This window comes from Aulonocara sp. 'chitande type north' Nkhata Bay, linkage group LG20, assembly GCF_057382095.1.
Source record: "Aulonocara sp. 'chitande type north' Nkhata Bay isolate Kocher_YH1m ecotype deep benthic linkage group LG20, A_spYH_male_GT1.1, whole genome shotgun sequence".
NCBI lineage: Eukaryota > Metazoa > Chordata > Actinopteri > Cichliformes > Cichlidae > Aulonocara > Aulonocara sp. 'chitande type north' Nkhata Bay.
This window is the reverse complement of record NC_141363.1, coordinates 25572006-25593197: the sequence shown is the minus strand read 5'-3', so window position 1 is coordinate 25593197 and position 21192 is coordinate 25572006. Positions and strand designations below refer to the sequence as shown.

The 21192-nt window shown below is 40.4% G+C and overlaps 1 protein-coding gene across 1 annotated transcript in view; it reads left to right on the top strand.

Annotated features, from left to right (window-relative positions):
- Positions 1–243: 243 nt before the first annotated feature.
- Positions 244–21192, top strand: part of tshz2 (teashirt zinc finger homeobox 2) — a 39302-nt gene continuing 18353 nt past the window's right edge. The window contains exons 1-2 of the mRNA XM_086277609.1: positions 244–493; positions 580–748. Coding sequence (XP_086133735.1) covers positions 709–748 — 40 coding nt within the window. The 5' untranslated portion in view covers positions 244–493; positions 580–708. The remainder of the gene's footprint in view (positions 494–579; positions 749–21192) is intronic.

The following is a 21192-nucleotide window of genomic DNA, read 5'->3' as shown; positions in this document are numbered from 1 at the left end:
TATCTGCTGGAGATCTTACAAACTTGTCTTTCATCCAGCGAGCAAAGCGGAAGCTGCAGGAAAGGCTCTAAAAACAAGAAAAGCTGCATGAAAAGGCGCCGAGCACAGAGTGATAGAAAGCAGCAGCCCAGCAGCACACAGCCTGTGCTCCCGTCTCTTTTCTCTGGCCTCTGTTCCTTTAATAAACTCATGGTTATCTAGTGTAACAAATGTCTCGCTGCCATCATCAAGTCCAGGCGAGGAGGGAGGAGTTTTTAATGTTCAGTTTGTTCTATGGATCGATGTCTGCTGGCATCGCCTCTCCCCTCGCCTGCACCGTGCGTAATATACTGTACCATTACCAAACGCTTTTTACGCGCATTCCTAACACATTTTAGCCACCGAAAACAGCCTGCGGAACTGACTGACACGCGTCGATCAACATATGTGGCACTGATGGACACAAACGGATCGTGAAAGAAGAAGATTCGCAGCCCGTAGGAGGAAGAAGAAGGTGAAAGAACGATCCCGATTTAACATCTGTTTCCCCCCCACCGCTCTCTCTAAAAACGATTCCTAACTGGATTTTTCTTTATATAGTGAGAGAGACTGAAGTAGTCGGAGAGCCACAATAAAGACTCACACACACTCTCTGTCTATGCATGGACTATCGTAGACCGCATTCAGTTTTCACCTGGGCACAGTAGTGAACTGCGACTCCAGAAAAAAATGCCACGGAGGAAACAGCAGGCACCCAAACGGGCTGCGGGTAAGAGATTTTTTTTTTTGTCAAAAAAGAACCTGTGTGTGAGATTTGTCGATATTTGTTTTACGATTCTGCGAATAGCGTGTCTACAACACAGGGTTTCCCTTTCAAACTTTTATCATGTGGGACCCCCGAAGAGATACGAATCAGATCCTTCCGTTTAGTAAGAGATTGTCCCGAGGAGCCCATCAGAGCAGGTTTTCTATAAATGTACATGTGGCTATGGGTTACTATGTCCTGTAGAGAAGAACGTGAACGCAGATAAAGTGAATTTAATAATACGGAAATGAAACTAATTCTCATTTCACTCGGGACCTTCTAGAAGCCCAGTGAGGGGGATTCATCAGGGACCTCAGACACCAGTTTTTGGTATCAATTACTGTAAAAAGTCAAATGTTATAAAACAGTAGAGGAAGACTTGCAGCTTTAAGAGCACTTCTGGGATGATTAATTAGATTAATAATGGAAAACACTAGAAAGGGGGAAAGGAAGGACAATAAAGCCTTCTAGGTGCCCCCCACCCCTCCAAAAAAGAAAAAAAAATACTCATACCATGTCAAGTGGCATTTATTCATTCATTGATCAGAAACTTTCTTTGCCCATACTTTTTTTTTTAACCCTCTCTCACTGCATTTGATTTGACCCGCATGAAGTGTGGAGAGGGGCTGAAAGATGTGGAGCTGCTGGATCCGTAGCAGATGAACTCTGTATGAACTCTTCATAATCTTATGGACAAATGGAGAATGGGTTACACTCACTCACACACACACACTCTCTCTCTCTCTTACACACACACACACACAGAGGCACCCATATACACTCCATCCTTGCTGCTGGCAGGCAAAACAGGATGTGCACACTTCCACAACACACACATTTTTACTTTTTGTGAAGCGGGGTAATCTAGTCAAATGCTTATGTACATTCTGCTGTTTTGTTAAAGCACACAAACGACGCTATATGGAGGCCCGTGCAGTGTGTGCTGGAGGCCAGCATGTTAGTTGTAAAACGGTTTTGTAAATGTTTGTGTTTACAGCTTCTCTTTTTTAATGCAGCACTGTAGGGAAGCTGAATCTCAGCGTTTCTATCCCAAAGGACCCCCTCAAAAAATACCACTAAACTTAATTTTTGCTTATAATATTTAAAAAAAAAAAAATCTAAACTACACAAAAAGGTCACAAATTACCTTTGACCACTTTTTAAGCAGCGTTAGCAATTGTGCTATTTAATGTAAATTATAATGTTCCCAAAAAGGCTGCCTCATTACGATCGAGCCGGTGCATTAAAACTAGATTGATCAAGGGTATTTCAGCGTTTGAGGATGCAATTACTTGGTTGTGGTGTGCTGAGAAGTTATCAGTCTTTATTATGGTTGCGGATGTAGCAACCAGATGGTGATTGTTCGCTGCCAATAATAGCGTCTCTTTATACCCGCTTAAGATACTGAGACCCTTATCTGCCCGGCACACTCTCAGTTTACACACACACACACACATAGACACTCGGTGCCATACAGTCACACACTAAATATTTTTCCCACATTTCAGTCGCCAAAAGCCCTCTTTTCTTAAAAACAATGCCCCCAGTTTTATTCAGAGAACTTTTGAGTAGATGCCTAAGTGATCCCTTTACACGCTCTCAGCTGCCTCGCCTGTACTCTGGTAAATGTGTCAGCCCTATAGAGAAATAAGCCTTCCAGAAGAGTTTCTTCATTGTTGAGGTAATTGTCTCCTCTTTGACAGGCACATTCATCAGTGGCTTAATGGTCAATCAAAAGTTGGCAGGCAGAGTGTTTTCATTCTTTCCTATCCACTACATTAGGAATACTTAATCAAAATGTCTCCCGGTAATGGCTGTGAAGAGTTCATGACTGACTGATCCGTTGTCTGTGCCGATAGAAAATTAACAGCTCGGCACTGGAGAGATGTGGGCCTGCAGATAAACAAATTGTGCATTAATATTTCATCTTCAAGACCTGGGATGTGCTATCAAGCGGTGGAATATTCCTGGGCTGTGTTGTCATTTTTCTCGCATTCTTTTTTTTTTTCCTCCTGTATTCTTGAAGGCTCTTTGCAGCTGTAACTCATTTCACTTGATGACTTTACTGGGGTTACAGAGAGTGACGACAAATTGATTACCTGGCAGAGCAAGAATGGAGCGAAGAGAGGCGCAGGCTGACAGTCATGTTATAATAATATGTTTAATGATGTGTGGAGGGGGAACAAGGAGAGAGGAGTATTGAAATAAGAGCATGGAAGATGCAAAGGAATAGGTTTCATTTTTGTAGGGCTCTTAAAGATGCAGTATCCCCCCCTTGGTAGGAAATAGTGTTTTGCAAGGTGTTGTGAGGGGGTAAAAAAAATCGCAATTTCCAGCTCGAGCATTTATTCAAAGGACATGCCGCACTCAGGGCTCTTGCATTCTCTACTGGGGATTGTATTATTAATAGGCGTATTTGTAAATGTGAGACCACAGTTGTATCTGATTTACTTCCTTTACATACAGGGTTTGTGTGGTAATTTAAAACGCCAATTACTCACCAGTCCGGGATAGGATGCACTAAACCTTTACTTTATTACTGAGAAAACATCACTAAGGCCGAGGCTATCAGGCTGCAGATTCCAGGATGAAATTTGTGTATCGGCTTTATATATGGTGTAAACGTAAAGCCCTATAAGTGCACGGGATGCATTTTTGAGTGAAGGGAGCCATATGTTATTTTGCGGCCGTGGGAGTATTCCTCTTTCTGTTTTTTACAATAGCTCTCTGCCTCAAACTGTTAGCCCAATTTGCTGTTAACAAGATAAATTGGAGAACAGACAAAGGCATTAAGTGTTGCAGTGCCAGCTAGTGACTGACAGCAGCTTGTGGGAATTGGCTAGCAGAAATTCCTCCTAAGTGGTTTGTTCAGAAAACATCCTACGATCAAGGCAGATGTTGTTTATCCAGTTTAGGTAGAAAAAGGAAGTCCATTTTGTATGACAAAAACTGCGAGGAAAATGGCAGCAAGTACAAGAGAGTCTTATTGTATTTTTTTAAAATCCCATTACTGCTCTCATTCCTCTGTATTCACTCGCTTTTGTCTAAAGCCTTTGTACCGACTTTTTTCTGTGATTTTTCTTACATTTATTTGACTAATTAAGATTTAAAAGGAATGATGGTCTTGCTAGATTGAACTTTTTTCGATAATTTAACTGATCTCGTGTATGTCTGTTTTTTTATATTTATCCTGTGACTCTGACTCTAGAGTACAGCTTTTTGACATACTGAGCTTCTCCCCATACTTGATACGGTTGCATCATCAGGCTACAAGTTAGGAATCAATGCATGGCACAACATATGGTGACTGCCCGACCCTTTTACAGAGTACACCCCATAATCTTACATGGTTTTCCAGAGAAAAGACACAGTGCATGACAACAATGAGGCAAACCATCTTCTTGGCCTTGGAAAGCATGTGATTGTTACTGCTAAAAAAAAAGCCTCCATGTGCCTTTTTTGCCATTTTGATACAGGAGATAATGAAAGTTTTTGCAGAATAAGATGAAAAACCTCCCCTTACAATAAAAAATATGTAGTAGTCATTTTGTAACAGTGCTCATTCTGAGTGCAAAACTCTTGTTTGAATAGTTACCAAAGGATATTATCATTAGCACTCATTAAATCAGTGTATTTTTATGCACCATATCTCTGTGAATTTATTTCAGCAGGGCAAATATTTTGTTTTGATCAAATCCAGCCTTGAAATTTTGTTTTCTTATGAGCAAACCCGACTCTATGTGCACACTTTGTTGCAAAGCTTGCAATTCTCTAACTTGCAGCCGCTCCCCATAGAGATATCCTTTAATAACTTTCTCCTCATCAGCTAGTTTTCTTGCTGTATATTCTCGCCACGGTGGGGGGAAAAAAGGGAGGGGGGGTGGGATCAAGTCAGGTGGTTCCAGCGTGATCTCGTTGCATTTTCTCCTGCGTGCTAGTTAGTTGACAGGTGTAGATGGCTAATAGTTTGGGAAGGTTTTTGTTTGCGTGAGAGGCAGACAGTGTGGTGCACTGTCTAGGTGATAAGAACCAAGACTCCTGTGCCCTCCAGCACAGTGATCTCTCTCCTCCGCGCTGCGCTCTCCTGTGTGGAAAAAACAGCCTGTTATGATTGGTCTCAAGGCAAGTGCCTGTGCAGTGTTGCACCTCTCTACAGCAACTGCTCATTCACCTTGCCTTCCCTCAGAGACCTGCACTAGTTTCCAGGCAAATGACACAATTTGATATGCCGTTGGGGTGATTCATGTGGATAATGTTTCCATGTGATCATCACTGCAGAAAAGAGACTATTTCTTGTTATGTTTTTTTTTTTTTCCTCATTAAGTCTGACAATAACTGGAATATTGGGAGAGTTTATTGCAAGGAGGCTAAAACTCATTATTTCTGCTAGACATTCCAAGTACAAAAGAAATTATGTTATGGTATTTTGTCCAGGTCCCTAAAGATGTAATGATTTACAGAGGAAAATAGGGAGGAGACTTTATAGCTTTGGTTGTTCATTTATGTGGATTTAGAGGATAAGAATGCAAGGCGAGTTTGCAGTTAATACAGTAGCACTGAGGACCTGGTATTGATTACACAGAGGAGGTATGGTGTGTCTTATATGGTTTATGGTAAAGCGGACTGCAGCTCATATGCTTCGTATTATTGTAATGATATACATTCCTACCATAGTTTATGCCGCTTTGTCAGGACATCATCTGTGTCCACGCAGAGTCGAGAAGATGTAAGTGAAGAAATCCATCTTGTAGTTGTTGACCTACATGTGTAGTCAGTCAGAGAGCATACGTGTCGGCCATATGGTTAGGAGGTTTTTATATACAATCACAGCCGGATCAGGTTAACCTAACCTGAGAGGCTTTTCAAAGCTCTTAACATATTATGTTTCTTAAAAAGAGGTCCTCTCCAGATTTAAAAATCACATCTGCTCAGGTTTCAGGGGTGGGGACCATCTGGGGTTCCTGCGCTGCTTTAGCTCAGCAGCAACGTGGCTGATAGTTTCAAGTAGAGAAAGATCCCCATTTAGATGTTTTTCACCGGTTCCTGTGTTAAAAGTTTACTTTAACTTATATCATATATCTTACAGTGATGTAAGATGCCCAGTAATGAATGAATATGACATTTCGCTTCAATATGCAAGCACCAAAAAAAAGAGAAAGCATTCATCTTAAGTTATCCGCGGTGTACCTGATTTGCTTCTTATCAAATCCTTAATGAGCTTCAATTAAGATTTATTATGCAAATTAACCCTCGGCTGCTACTGACTGCAGGAGCAGGAGCTATGACAATATTGTGCTAATGGTGTGATCTGTAACAATTACAAAGGTAAGCTGCCTTCACAGTGCATGCTCCACGAGCCTCTGCGAGGTCAGACCACTAAATATGCGTTCAGGTGTTCTGGAGGTTTGGAAAATTGTTTATCAAGTCTTTATCAATTAGTCTTTTAGATAGCAGTAGATAGAGATGTGATTGTTTCCCTGATATGCGATGTGTTCACAAGCATTGCTGCTGCTTATAGCTGCTTGTTTTTTTATAAAGTGTTTGCCAGTATATGTATTTATTTAGCTAAACTTAAACAAAGGAAGGCAAAGGGTAAAGGAAATCTGAGACTGTAAACCAAAATAAGTTGACAGAGCTTAAAAAATAGGCAGCCAGCTGTATTTATTAAAAATGAAATATTTTCAAAATAAAAAAAATATTCAGCTGTTTGATTCCAGCTAAAATCAAATGCTCATTAACTGAGACTATTTCAGTGAATATTTCTCTCTCTCCGCCTCTTAAACACAAAAATAAACGTGCGGCATTGTTATTCCAACACTTAAGGCCTGGACAGGTAATGTGTCTAATTATCTCATCAAGTTAATTAGTGGAATTAATATTCATTACTTTTTGCTCTTGCGTTAGGAGCTTTCTTTTCACATTGAAACGAATGTCAAAATGTACACGTGCTGGTCATCAACTCAGCAACTTCACTCGTGCTTTTACAAGTTAGCTGTTCTGACTCAAAGATAATCAAATCGTAAGCTAGACACTAAATATCCCGTGGGGAGAAAAACAAAGAGCTCGGAATGACAGAACATCGTTAATGTCCATAATCTGCTCTGCAAACCCAGAACCTTATCAAGAGGCCCGCTCTGGACCCTGCAGTATTATCCACAGTATAGAGCATACCACCCACAAACACGCACCAAATAAGCACAGTGATGTACACTTCTAAGTGGTAATTACCTCATTAACTCAAAAAAGAAGAAAATGTCACAAGAAACTCTACATATTTATGTTAGTTGGGTTTTTTGTTTGTTTGTTTTCATTTCATTTTTATTTAATTACTTTGAGTGGCTGGGTTTACCTTCACCTTTACTGAGCTACACATTACAAGCAAAATTCAAAATGCTGGCACACAGCCAGGCTCAGTGGGCATGGGTTTCATTTGAACTCTGGATGGGACACATTAGTCAAGGTCCTGGTGGTCCTGCCACAGGAAATTTCAAACAGTCCGTTTCATGCATTCCAGCAAATCTTTATGTACAAAATTTTCCATTTTCTGCATTCATGTAAAGGGATTTTTTCTTTATTTATATAAACAAAATACATATTTTAACAACTATACCAAATAAATTGCAAATATTTGTCATCGTTTAAATAATCCTGAATCCTAAGACACTCCAAATACAGGCCTGATTCACTCTTCTTGCCTTTTTGGTGTATTTTGTTGGGGGAATCAAATAGTTTTAACGTGCATGTGGCACCTATTCATATTTCATGATTATCTATTCATGAGCAAAATTTCTGCTCATGTTAAAAATCTCTGCACGATGAAAACATGTGGCACATATATATCTTTGTTTTGTTTTCAAAGTAAAAGTCTGTGCAAACGCATTTCTTCTAAATATTAAGGAGGATGCATCTTTTGTGCCTCCCCCCGACTGAAATCCACACCTGTGCCACAGCCTTTGAGGTTATGACCAGAGGAATTGCTGCTGGACACTTTACTCTAGCACTGCATGAAGTTGTGAACCTTGCACCTTGTGTAACTTCATTTACCACGAGGCTGATGGCTTCCTGACAGCTTTATAGCCTACGTGTTTTATGAGTCGTCATGCAGCACAATTACATAGGAGCTAATTTGATGAATCAAGTCAATGTTCTGCCGGCTCTGTTGACCTTGGTGGCCTGTGATCGTCCGTCTCTCTTCGGGGGTCATGCAGAGGCTTTCGCATTTTGTACTATTCGGTTACAGTTAGGCAGACAAAGAAAAATAGAATTAACTCACACTTCTTATTATTGCCAATCAAGATTTGTAATGAGAAATTTTCTTGCCTTGTTTTAAATGTCTTTGGTAAACTTTCAAATGAATCAGTTAATTAGCCTATTTTGTATTCCATCGTATTGGAATGCAAAATGATTCCTGTGTTTCTGATCTTTTTCGTTTTAATACACATTATATAGACTCGGTTGTGGAAAACAAGCTGAAATGTCATTTGGAGGTATTTTGTAATCTTCATTCTATAATTAACTGCATTTAAACACTTTAAATTGTCTAATTTATACCGATGTGTTTCAGTGGCATGACCGCAGGGATCGAATGCCCAAAAAGCAATAAAAGACCTGGCCACAGTTAAGATGGAATAATATAATTTGAATTTTTGTGGATTTTATAAACTATCAAAACATCCCAAAAAATCTGCTGCAGTCAAACTGTTTTATATTTGAGTAACCACACACTGGTTAGACTATCAGACGGTTTAACAAGATTTAATCAAATGATTTTAATAGTCATCTTACGTATTACTTGTTACAGATACAGAAAGCTTAAATTATAAATTAAACACATAATATAAAGTGGTGAAATAATAACTCATATTAGTCCCACTGAATTAGAAACCAGACAGCACTCTCATGATTCTGTGTTCTTAGTGCTTTCAGTGACGTTATCTAACAAACTCTTCTCGCACTAGAAACACTGATTTAGGGGAGTAGAAACTTCAGCTTGCTAATTAGCACAGCTTTCAAATGCTGAAAGGCTCATTTGACAATTTTTGTTAGCAGTAGACACGTTTTAATGTCAAACTGAATGTAAAGTGACAGGAATAAAGAGTTTGTTTTTTCTTCGTGGCGGGGGGTCCAGTGGATCATGCACTCTATTAAACACATTACCATTCGGCCCCGTGACACTTTGAGGTGCAGATTGGCTGAAACCTAAACGTGGTCGTGAATAAAGAATGACAGTAAAGTTTCCACTTTACTGTGTAACTAATATTTCGTGTGTTTTTTTTTAATTATTATGGTGATATTTCTATTTTGCGTTATTAAAACGGTCCCCAAAAATATTGTCAAATAAAAATCAATCAGTAAAGTGCTTCATTTTTTTCCACATACATAAAATTTGTCTATTTTTGTCGACTGAGTAATATTAGCCACAACCTAAGCATCCTGTAGATCTTTACAGAGCGCTAAGAAAGAATTTCCTTCTTGAAAGCATCAGCGTCATCATCATGGGAGACTCCAAAAGTGGAAAAAATCAGAAAAACACAAGTGTTTAAAAAAAACCTTGGAAGCAGATACTGTTTACCTGTTTGCCATAAAACTAAGAGACATTGCTTGGTAAAAATACCAAACATTTTCTTTGTTTTAGCTTTACTGCTGTACCTAAACGGTGCCTGAGACTTGCACGGCATCGTGTTAAGAACCTTCTCCTTAGGGCTGTGCCTGCCTGTTTGTGTCTACAGTATGTGCTGAGCTAGTCTGTTGAAACAGCTTAATTGATACTCATTAAACAGCAGTGACAGCTTAGGTATCCATGATGAATGTTGAATAATTCTGTTGTACTTACAACTTGATTAAGGAGAAGCACACAACATGTCAGTGTTGTAGCCTATGGCTTGGTCTGTGTGCACTTACCAGCAATGATTTCTTATTGCTACCTGCAGTCTGCCTTTAAGTTAATCTCAAGCGTTTGTGTGTGTGTGCCTGAAATAAACAAGTTTTCAAGCACTACATAAACAAGTATTAGAATTTCGCACGAGGATTAAAAATAGTTTTTACTTCATTTGACTTTGATTGTGATAGATTTTGCAGAGAGTGCAACACCAACCAATATACTTCATCTATAAATGTGAATAATGTTGACTTTTCTTTGTGTTTATTCAGCCACAGTCTGGCATTTTCATACAATAATAAAGTCAATGGATGTCAGGCAGATGAAAAATGTGCATCTTGTATTATTTCTGTTAGAAATTAAAGGCAATTGGAATTGGTTCAAAATTGACTGTCTTTGTAATGAGTGCATGACGAATGGTATAATTTAGAGAAGAAAATGAATGCTAGGGAACCAAAAATATTATTCTGCAGCATTTTATATGCTGTGATATTCCATGAAGATGAACTAATTTCACTAAATACCACATAAAATCTACTCATAATATTTTTCTACAGTATCATAAAACAGTGAGGATCAGGTCACCGGGGCAGATTCAGATTGAGGCAGATTCTCAAGTTAGTGTGATTTGATTTTTAGCGCTGTCTGTTTGTCTTTCTGTCAGCTGCTTTACGCAAAAACTACCCGCCCAAATTCGATGAAACCTGGGGGAGAGGTGGATTATGGGAGAAGAAACAGCCTATTACATTTTGGGTTGGATCCGCATCACTTTCTTTTAAACTGGGAGACTAGGCACTGGCTTTGGTATCGGTCTGTGCTCTCTAAGTACCCTTCTAGGGTTTTGTTTGTTTGCTTTCTTTGACAGCCTTGGATGAATAAAAAAAAAAAAGCTACATTAAAATCCTTATCATTTTCAGATTTCGAGGCCTGCACAGCTTCTCAAATTGCTGACATCTGATTAAACCGACGTTCTGTTCTCATAAGAGAAAAGAAGCCTTTTCTCCATTTTGAGAGTAGATGAAAGAGGGGGAATTTCCGCAGAGGATGGATTTACAACTTTATCCTCACATGATTAATATTACACAGGGAAGTCTTTGTACAGGAAGCAGCATGTCTAATTATGGTCCAACTGTGTCTTGACTGAGAGCAAACAAAGAGGAACTGCACTGACACGTCACACAAACGGTTCATGCGGGTGCGGGGTGATGTCATCGTCACCCAGATTTCATGATGCTAAGCCCACAACTGATTGAGCAACGGCAGAAGTCTGGCTTTCAGTATACTACGTCCAGCTGGCGACTGCCTCCTAGAAACTCTGTGGGCATATGGGTTTAGCTTCAATAAAACCCACGGCCGCCGGTGACGTGCATTTCCTTCTTTTTCATGTTTTCAAGGTTACGCATTTCCACCAAACACATAACCTCACCACTTATGACCTCACTGATGATAACTACAGTATGTCTACATTCGCCGTACTGTTAGGAGCAGATGCAGATTCATCACGCTCGCCCCCTCTGCAAGAATTCCAGGGACTCCATGTCCTCCCACGTTTGCCTGTTCATCATATATCTCAGCCCAGACATTCAAGAGGTTGCTAGCCAGGCCAGCCATAAGTCTTCCTGTCCATCAGGACGGCACCGTGTTTCTCTGCCTGATTTTCAGCTGTTACTTGTAAACCAGAACAGCATTCTTTAGATTAACAGAGTGACAGGGAGGCCTCTAAAAGCAAACTATAATAGTATGATATGTTACAGTCATATTTTATGGCTTTTAGTGTGTGAGGTCGTGCATGTGCGTGTGTGCAGACAGATCAGCTTAAGGATCTAATAGGCCTGCATTGCACCTCGGGGAGTGTAGAAAATAATGGTGCTGTGTTACTGCTGTTTATCATTAGGTTGATAATGATAACACGTGCACAGCGCAGGAAACCTGGCCGCACCTGGTCATCGTCACAAGTGGACATCACGTGTGACGTCAAAAAAGTCAATGATATAGAACTAACTGTCAAAATAAGTTGTGTTCAATCCAAAACCGCTTAAGGTGTCAAGGACACGTTTTCCTCCCTCCCATATCCTGACAAACATTGAGTCAGCAATTGTCTGTTGTATTTTCAGTACTCTCATGCCACCCCCCCTCCCCCCCTCCCCCCCCCTCCCCACCCACCCCCAGGCCATTTTAAAGTTGTAGAAAGTGGTCATTTTCTCTGTGTCAGTGGGAGGTCAGTGCTGTGGCAGTCAGCAAAGCTATTCGGTCTGGTGAAACAGAGTCTGTTGGGAACCTTAAAGACATTTTGTCCGGTGTAGTCGCCTCTCACTGTGTGTCTTCACGCCTGTCGCTTTGTACTCCTTGTGCTCGTAGAAAGTCTAAAAGAGCTCGAAGCATTTGTTGGATTGCTTCCAGAGCTCCAAACTTTTATTCTTGACACCTAAGACTACCCAGCTGTCAATTTTAAACCTGCTTATTAAACTGGCATATATGAATCTTGTCGAATATTTCCATTTGCACGGCTTTACTCCGTCTGTGTGGTCATTTGTCCTTGTGTCAAAACTACTTCTTGTTATACCCAGCTCCTATTCAATCTGAATACCTACCTGTCCTTGCAGCTCCCTGTGTTGGTGACTGACATGTCCTCTCTGTGCTGCGTACTGTATCCCTGGTAACTGTCGCCTGGGGCCCACTCACTCATCCCTAAAATGTAACAGAGGTCACACACAGATCATTGCTTTAGCCAAAGGCCCTGACTTTAATACAGAGTGACCTGCACAGGACACAGCGGTACAGCAGCTGGTCAGTGATGAATCTGGAAACCTGCTCCATCATCAGTATTATAGAGAGTTTGATTGTGTGGAAACCTGACCTGGATGAGAGTGAAAAGCAATCCAATAGATGAAATACTAACATTAATATAATATTATTTTGATATCAAAGAAATATTAAAAAATAAATAAGACAAGATTTGGTCACCTACTAGTGAATATTTATTTGCTTAAACTATGAGTAACTACAAAAAATCTTCTGTATAGTACAAACCACGTTGACTTAAAATAGTTATATTACCCTGATTCTGTCCAAAAGTATTTAAAGGTGACCGCTTTGTAGTTGCAGTTGCTCATGGTACTAATGGCACACTAAGTAAGCCATGTCTGATTAATTAACTAATTAAAGCTGAAGATATCAGTTGTCATCTAAGTGATCCTTTTGACAGCTCCCCATCTGCACTATAGCTAAAGAGCTAACATTAGTTAACGTTGTAACTGCACAGATTGAGATGTTAAACGAAGGCTCAGCATTACATGTGTGGAGATCCAGATTAAAAAATTACATTTTTAGGTTTATATCTATTTAAGAATGTCATCGACTGTTGTTTAAATACTAAAAATACACAGTAAGCTCCCATGAGATTTTTTTGTAGTCTTCTCAAACATGAAAATGATGCACTCTCTGTGAAATATTGAGACGGGACTGATTAATTTTAAACATTGATTAAAAAAACCCAAATACGCAGGTTAATTGTTTAAGGTGGTCCGTCCGGCTGATGCTTACGTGGTTAAAATCTTGGGAAATTCTCCAAACTTTTCAGAAAAGCAGTAGTATTGTGACTTCTGCTTGTTTTCATAGGTTTGGGTTTTTCAGACCTGATGCAGTCTTCCTCGGTCTATTGAAGTGACAGAAATATATGTTTCAAGCATTTTTTAATTTCACATAACTTTTCCTCCCACTTTAATTTCGACATGCCCGTAACAGTCACCGAAGAAAGCCAGCCGGTATTTTCCATATGTGCGAGATCTTCGAGTAATCTATAATCTTTGGTACAGCACTGGCTTGCGGTTTGAGTGGGGTCAACATCACCCTGCCCTTTGTTGCTGTCTAATCAGTGTGTGTGTGTAGATGGTGCTGTAGTGGAGGCGAAAGCAGTGAAAAGAGACATCTGCTTCAAAACTTCTTTGAAGAAGTTGTTTTGAGCCTTCTGCACCTCCTTTCTGCATAGCCTCGCCTCTCATACTCCCTTGCTTTCTGCAAACTCCGTCCACATATTCCCTCGCCTCCTGGATGTGACACCATCTGTCCATGTGAGCCAAAAACCTACGCAAGTCCTTTCGAAGTTTGTTAATCACTCGTCTTCTTTCATGTGCGTTTGGCTCTTACGTCAGCGCACCGTAATCTCGTTCTTGCCTAACTGCCATTGTGACCACACAGAGTGCAGACAGGGCCCATTTTATCTCACGCCATGAATATTTCCTAAACCTAAACAAACAGCAACGGAAAATGGATATAACAATAAGAGAAAACTGGAAAGTAGTTAAGTAAGTACTTCTAGCTGTTAGCAACAGGAAGATGGCGCAAATGACCTTGCATGCTTAAATGGCATTAAACATCCCATAAGTAACCTCATCATTATGAAAAGTTGTTACATTACACTTCATCCATATCTTATTTTGTAATTTCATCTTATGAAATGTAGTTTAGCTCAGTCCTTTTACATGCTGCATGTACTTTACCGCCTTGAAATCTGTTCTAATCCCTAACCAGGAATTCCCGTCTCCCTCAGTGAATTAGCTGTTGATGTGGCGGATCAGTTTTACCCAACTTCCAGGGGGCGTCCTGACTCTCCAGCCTCACTGAGGCTGAGACTGATCTTCGGCTGCTGCCTCAGTGTGTCTAAACACTTCTATTTTTCTAAAGCCTCGCCTGCCACATCCTCACATGGCACAGCGAGGCGAATAGCACTCGTTGGTGCTATATGACTATTTACAGAGTGTGATAACGAAATGTATCTCTTCATTCTGAGACTTGTGACTGAGGGTGACTTTGTAGTGTTTACACAGCTACTTTCAGATTGTCCCGCTGAAATATGAGAATTAACCTGAGGTGCCACACGGGACTGTTTTAGTTGGAGCTTATTGACATCTTTGTGTCTTTAAAAAACACTCTTTGTATCAGTCGGATTTCTACTCATTGAAATTTAGCTCGCTAAGAGAGAGATGTTGCAAGGGTCTTTAACTCATCAGCCTCTGAGCGCGCAACCTTTTTGTATGTATGCTTTCTTTCTTTGAGTTGTTCCTGGGTTTTTGCATGTGTTACAGTTGTGTTTGCATGTGTTTCTTACATGCTTCATGGCAGCCCTCACACCCTGGCAGTGACCCAGCTGAAAAGTTCCGGTACTGTCCAGACGCATCCTTTAGGGACCTCATCAGCCCCTGAATTTCCTTCCCCTCATGCCTGAGGGCATCCATATTCATTTCCTCCTCTGATTTGGGGAAAATGATGAAAGGCTGGCTTTTTTCCCATCTCTTATTTCCTGCCAAGGTTGCCTGCATTTTAATGCGACGTAAATCTGCAAAGACCTGCAAACATGCTCCCATTTGGACATGGCCAGTTCCATGTTATTAGTATCATGCCATATCAAAAAAAAAGGAAGTCCCAGGGTTGTTAATGTTATTGTAATACGATTCCTTAAAACTTTAGTGTGCATCAGTACTATAATCCATTTTGTTATAAATCTAGCTCGTAGTTAGGCTCAATTACTCCAATTTCACTGTAAGCTGTATTTACCTGTCTTTTCCATAGGTCTGTTTCTCATAAAATGAACATTTCATTCACTCCTAAGTTATGAGTGCTGGATGCTATCATGGAGATAACTGCACTGGTTTGAAATAAACCTGTGATTAAGCTGGTGGGTGGGTATTTACTCTTACCGGAGACAGGAAATGAATGTTAATGAAAATAACAGTCGCGTACAGTAATAACCCAACTCTGTAATTATTGGCATGCTTTGATGATGCCATATATACTCAACACACACATGCGCCTACTTAACTAAACCTCAGGTAGACTATTAGCTCCACTAGCAGGATCCTGCCCTCCGCTATGCACAACAGTGCTCAGGGTGGGGAGGCCTTGCCCAATGAAGGAGCGGGCTTTCAGTTGCCGAGACAACCCTAAACACACATGTACACAAAGGAAAGGTCCCACTGTGAGAGAGGATCATCTCCACCTCTGGCTGGATAAAGAGCGCTCCACACACTGGAATGCACTCCTGCCCTACAGGCGTATGCAGCAGTGTGTATATGCAGTTCGCAAGCATCCCACACACCATTCATGGAGTTTATACTTATACCCAGAATGCTGTGTTTGTGTTTCCCTGTATTTAACAGCAAAGAAAAACAGCACTGTGTTTTGCTTGAAATACGAGGTGAGATTCTAGCTCCTAATAACAAATCTGAGATTTGTACCAAACACAGGAAGTCGACCGTAATAAATTATTAATCACGAAAAGCTGTTTTCAGACATTTAAAAAAAAGAAAAAAAAGAATTATTATTACAAAATTGAATCTGAAGACTTGCCGTTTTGTCTCGTGTCGTCACCGCGACAGCTCACTCTCAAAGATGGCACTTGATGGTTTTCACTAGTGAATTTAGAGCGCTCAGAACTTCATCCGTATTGTTTGGCTTCAAATCTGGGCCACATATGATAACAGAATTATCCCTCTCTACAGTAAGCGTGTGGAAACTCATGCAACGGTCTGTCATCTGAGGTCTGCAAGATGCAAAATAGCTTGTGGCTGTGGGTGTCTGATAGACCTCGGTTTCTTTTATGGTGCAGCTTCAACTCTACGCAGAGAGAGTGTGGGCATGTATCACTCTGACCCAAACACACTTTTAATGCTGACTGGTGCAGCAAAGTAGTTTGTGTATTGCAGCCGGTGCCTCTTTCACCATGAGTGCAGGTTATATTTTGGTGGACGTGGTGTCACCTGTGCATTTATATAATGCCTTTTCAGAAAGTTAATACACTTTGTGTGGCTGCGGAGGCTGCACTTTTGTTAGAGTGTTTGAGCGGTCAGAGCCAATTAAACTGTTTTAAATGGGTTAACTTTTTCCACATTTCTTTACATTAATAAAATTCTTACTCTAGGCTGTGCAGGTCAAGTTGCTCCAGGATTACACACACATATATATATATCTATAAAGGAACTTAATGTTAGGCCATCTGGAAAATACAGCTTTTAAAGAGGGTGAGTAAAACTTAAGCGCTGCAAAGGGACACAATTCAGCTAATTGTAAACAGCTGCAGGTGATATCACCCTTCAGACTACAGACAAAGCAGGGGTAAAAAGTCCTACTGAAAAGCTCTCAATTTAAAAGAACACTGCAATCCAGTCTATCCTACTGAGGAAAATATAAAGTGTCTGTTTTAACAATAAATGTTACCAATTTACTCTGTCCTCAAGTGACAAATGTTTTTTTTGCAAACATTCAGGCTTTTGCACTGCAACATCCTACAGGCAGAAACCCCTACTGAAAAGCCCATTAGAATCAAATGAATGTCAAATTCTGCTAAGTGTTTGCACATGACAAACATCTAACATGGCTAATTGCAGATAAGTGTCAGGGTGAAATGTGTTTTGAGCCTAGGATGGTGCAAAATGGCGTTGTGTATTTCTGTTTTAGTATAGTAGTGATAAAGCCGAGGTTTGGAGCAAATGTGCCACGAGATTTCCTTTAGAAAAGCAGAAACGTTTGTCTGCATCTTCAGTGTTTGTCAGCGTTGAGTCATTGTGGTTGTTAAGGTCATTTAAGAAAGAGCAAAGTTAAACGCTTCTCATGTCTCATGACCGACATCTGCATTTCTTGTGAAAATAAAAAGAAAGGCACATACTGCACAGACTGTTTGTAACAAGAAAACAAGTCCTGGATTTATTTTCCTTACACATTCGGTGCATTATGAATTAGGGTGTCTGCAGGTTATGAAACAATTTATTCATTTCCCTTAAAAAGGCCTCAGAACCTGTTAAAATTTTTAAATTTTATTTACCAAGATCTTGATTTCTTTTTCTCTTGCCTAAAGGCAACAGAGTTAGTTAAATTTTTTTATGTGTCAACTGTCAAGTGACATTACACATCCATACACTTCATGTGAGCCTGGTGTGATCGTTGATTGTCTGCACACGAGTCTGTTCGGTGCTTTTTTTATTTTGCTGCTGCCAGCTACAATAGCAGCTCATTAACTCATATATATGTAAGTATGTGTCACATCTTCCAAAACTTCACCAAAATACTTTAATTGGTTAATCCAGTTAAACATTATCTGAGTGTAGGCTACGCTTAGTGAATAATTATATATAGATGTGAAAATTGGATGTAAAAAGTCAATATGTTTGTTGTTTATTTAAATAAATTACAGACCTTATTAACTCTACTTGGAATTAGTTGGAAAAAAAACGGGTTTTTTTTGCAATTAGTTGATTATTTGATGATCAGAAATAAACTATAATTATATTAATAGATTCGTTAAGCAAAACATTTTAAAAAAATCCCCCTGCTGTGATTTTCAGCTGTTACTCTAATGCTATTTGAATTTTGAATAATTGATCACTTAACCAAAGCAGTTTAACAAATAGATTCACCGTCGTGCAGCCTTAGTCTGTTACAGTTTTTTTTTGTCTCAGCTGTAATGACTCCCCGTATTTCACATTGTGTTCCCGTGTCTGTTTGTGCTGGAGTTGTAGAGCTTCAAGTGCTGTAGTAGTGCGACTGGGCACCATCTTGTGTCCTGAGCAATAGCAGCAGGCTGTTCCGTGGCAGCACACCAGCTGCCTGTAGTTTAGGGGAAGAGGCACTGGGCTGGCCTATCTCAGATTTGGGTCTCTGAGTTATTGACCCTCGTTGATAAACCCCTCTGAATGACACGGGCATAATTCAGCCTAAAAGTTTGCACTGTCACCGGGATGAGCTCACTGTCTTCGCTGAATATATGGGTGCAATTTTCGAAATAGGTTTATAGCAATTCTTGAGAGAGGAGGGCGAGATAGTGATATTACTGACTTTATCACTGCAGCTGAGCAGCATCTAGCACCTCGGTATCTCTCTATCCCTCCACTGTAGAGCGGTGAGGGATCACAAAGCACATACATTGTCTGTATTACTAAAGCAAAAAGAAAAAAACAGAGTCCAGCTCCTAATGGGGGGGCAGGGAAATGATATGTCATTATAACAGTAATGCTCTATTATCCGCTCTTATCATACACTTACATGTTTTTTCTTCCCTCTGGTTGGGTTTTACATTTACTTTAGTTGTATCCTAACTCAATAAATGTTGCATTGTTTGTCTTCTTGCAAATGGATCTTGCTCAGTGGCTATCTGGATAAGCATGTGGTGTGTGGTGCATTTTATCAGATGGACAATTTGCTTTGAATTAGTATTCAAGTGCAGTTTCTTATGTTGCCATTAAGGGCTCACTTTACTGATTTCCTTCTCAAGTGATATAATATGTGATCTAATGTGTAATTTAAGGACGTGATCAAATTTTGTTCAAACTTGTCTGATAGATGTGATTTTCAGTGTTCCGTCTCTATATTTATCCTAAAAATGACTTCTTGAAGTGAGTGAAATAGAATCACACTGAATGTAATTAAATAATGTGAGACTTGTTAAGCAATAGACAAAATAATGAGTCATTCTGTCTATAAACTGCACCTTTAATCCCATTTAATTTTTTCCCCCTCCATCAGGCTGCATTCTTAATGCATTTTGTCAGTGTAATGTGAACAGCTCATTGTTGAAAATTCACCGAATCTCTTTTCTTCCTTCTTCCTTTTTTCGTTTCACGTGTGGAGACAGAACCTGAACCCATAAGAATCTAATATACTGAGCCCAGTATAGTGCATCCCATAAATTGATTTTGACCCAGCCTTTGAACAAAAGGAACACTGTTGCATTGCCATCCGCGGCTGATGCCACTCCCTCTTTGGCTCACGCTGAATACTCTCCTTTAATAGTGTGATGGGTGGTAGCTGACTGAAAAAAGTGCCTTATTTAGTTGGTTGGGGAGAGGTAGGCAGAGCAGGGATGGGGTTTCTGTGACTGGCACCGATCAATCACTCTGTGAGGGGAAGCTAATGAAGCAGGCTATGGTTTATTAAAGGGTTAGCAGAGAAAAGATTACTGCAGGGCCCAGGCTTCCCAGAAGCCCAGTGAAGGAGGATACAGTGCATCGCTAATGGTTAGGGGCTAGCCGTAAAGCAATCAAGGTGTTTACTATAATCTGGCTCCTATTATGTGATCTATTATGTGGGTGTGAATAAAGACGGTGTTGAAATGTGTCTTTTGGTTGAAGTTGAAGACAAAGCAAACATTACAGCGCTAAAAATCTTGCTGTTTGCGATCAAATTGACACAATCTGGGGATGCCAGATTGCAAATTTATGGTATAGAAAACACAATCTTTCACAACATGTGACCTCTGCCAGTTTGCCGTTGTTTTGGCATTTGAAAATAGAGCCCTGATTTAAGGCAAACACTCGTCGGATGAAGTCAGTAAAATAACCTTATTCTGAAGAAATATGAGCACGGTGAAACCGAGGCACTCTCTCAGATAGTTTGAAAGACAAATGAGTAGCAGGGGAGTGAAAAATGCAAAGCAGATGTTTTTCTCACCGTTTTTAATGGCAGCAAGACATTACTGATGCCATTACAGAGACCTTTTATGGCTTCTTTTAATCCCCTGGCCTGCCTGAGGAAAGGAACCCCTTGTGGTGCAAAGTAGCCTCTTTACTTCGGAACGACAATTTGAACCCATTTCCAACTCACTTCCCTAATCTGCCACAGGGTTTTACATGGCTTCCTCTGTAATTATTCTGCTCTGAAATCAAAGGTAAAGAGGCATTAAAATGCACCTCCTAGGTAAACATATGCTGCTCATCATATAGGGCTTCACTCAAAAGTGTCTTCAGTAACAAATAGTTCCAAAATCCTGCAGCTTGGGCATAGCTTTGCCTCCCTGCTGCAACTTATTTCGGTCATTTGGTTCACATTTTCAAAACAAAGCAATGCCTTATAATGAGATCCGATAACTGGCTTCTAACTCCGGTTGCACATTGGAGGGCTTGATTTACATAGAGTGTAGCGGCCGTTGTCTGCTTCGTGCATCAGGCCTAACCTGTAAAGCTCAGAGGAGCACTTACAGGGGTCTGGTTAGGGGCTAAAAATGAGGAGGAGATGAACTATATGGCTCCGTCCCGCAGTCCAGCCGACAGTATATCAGCGGAATCGCAGTGTATGTGTGAACGCTCTGCCCATAAATATCTCCCCCAACCCCAGCCCCCCCCCCTCAACCCACCCCAATGGGGCCTCTCTGATGGTGATGGCGAAAGGATGTCGCTGTCTGGGTGATTGAGTGCTGCTGGTCCTGGCCCTGGGCACATCCCTGCGCTCTGAGCCCAAGTGGGAGGCCTACTGCTGAGCGCTGGCCTGAAGGGACTAGCCTGAAGGCGAGCAGCCGCACAGCAGCAGGATGTGCCTCTCCTTCTGTCTCTGACAGAAGAACACCAACTTGGTGTAACAGCTTCATTCGCTATTACCGGAACAGGCAGTGGAAAGTATTTAATTAGCCTAATGTTTTTAGTTTTAAAGTAATCTATCTATATGATGTATCTTATATTTATATATACATGTACAGCAGCCTTATCTGAACTTGCACCCCATCTCTCTAAGCCGTTGTCATCCTCGCTCACTCAGAAATCTGAAATAA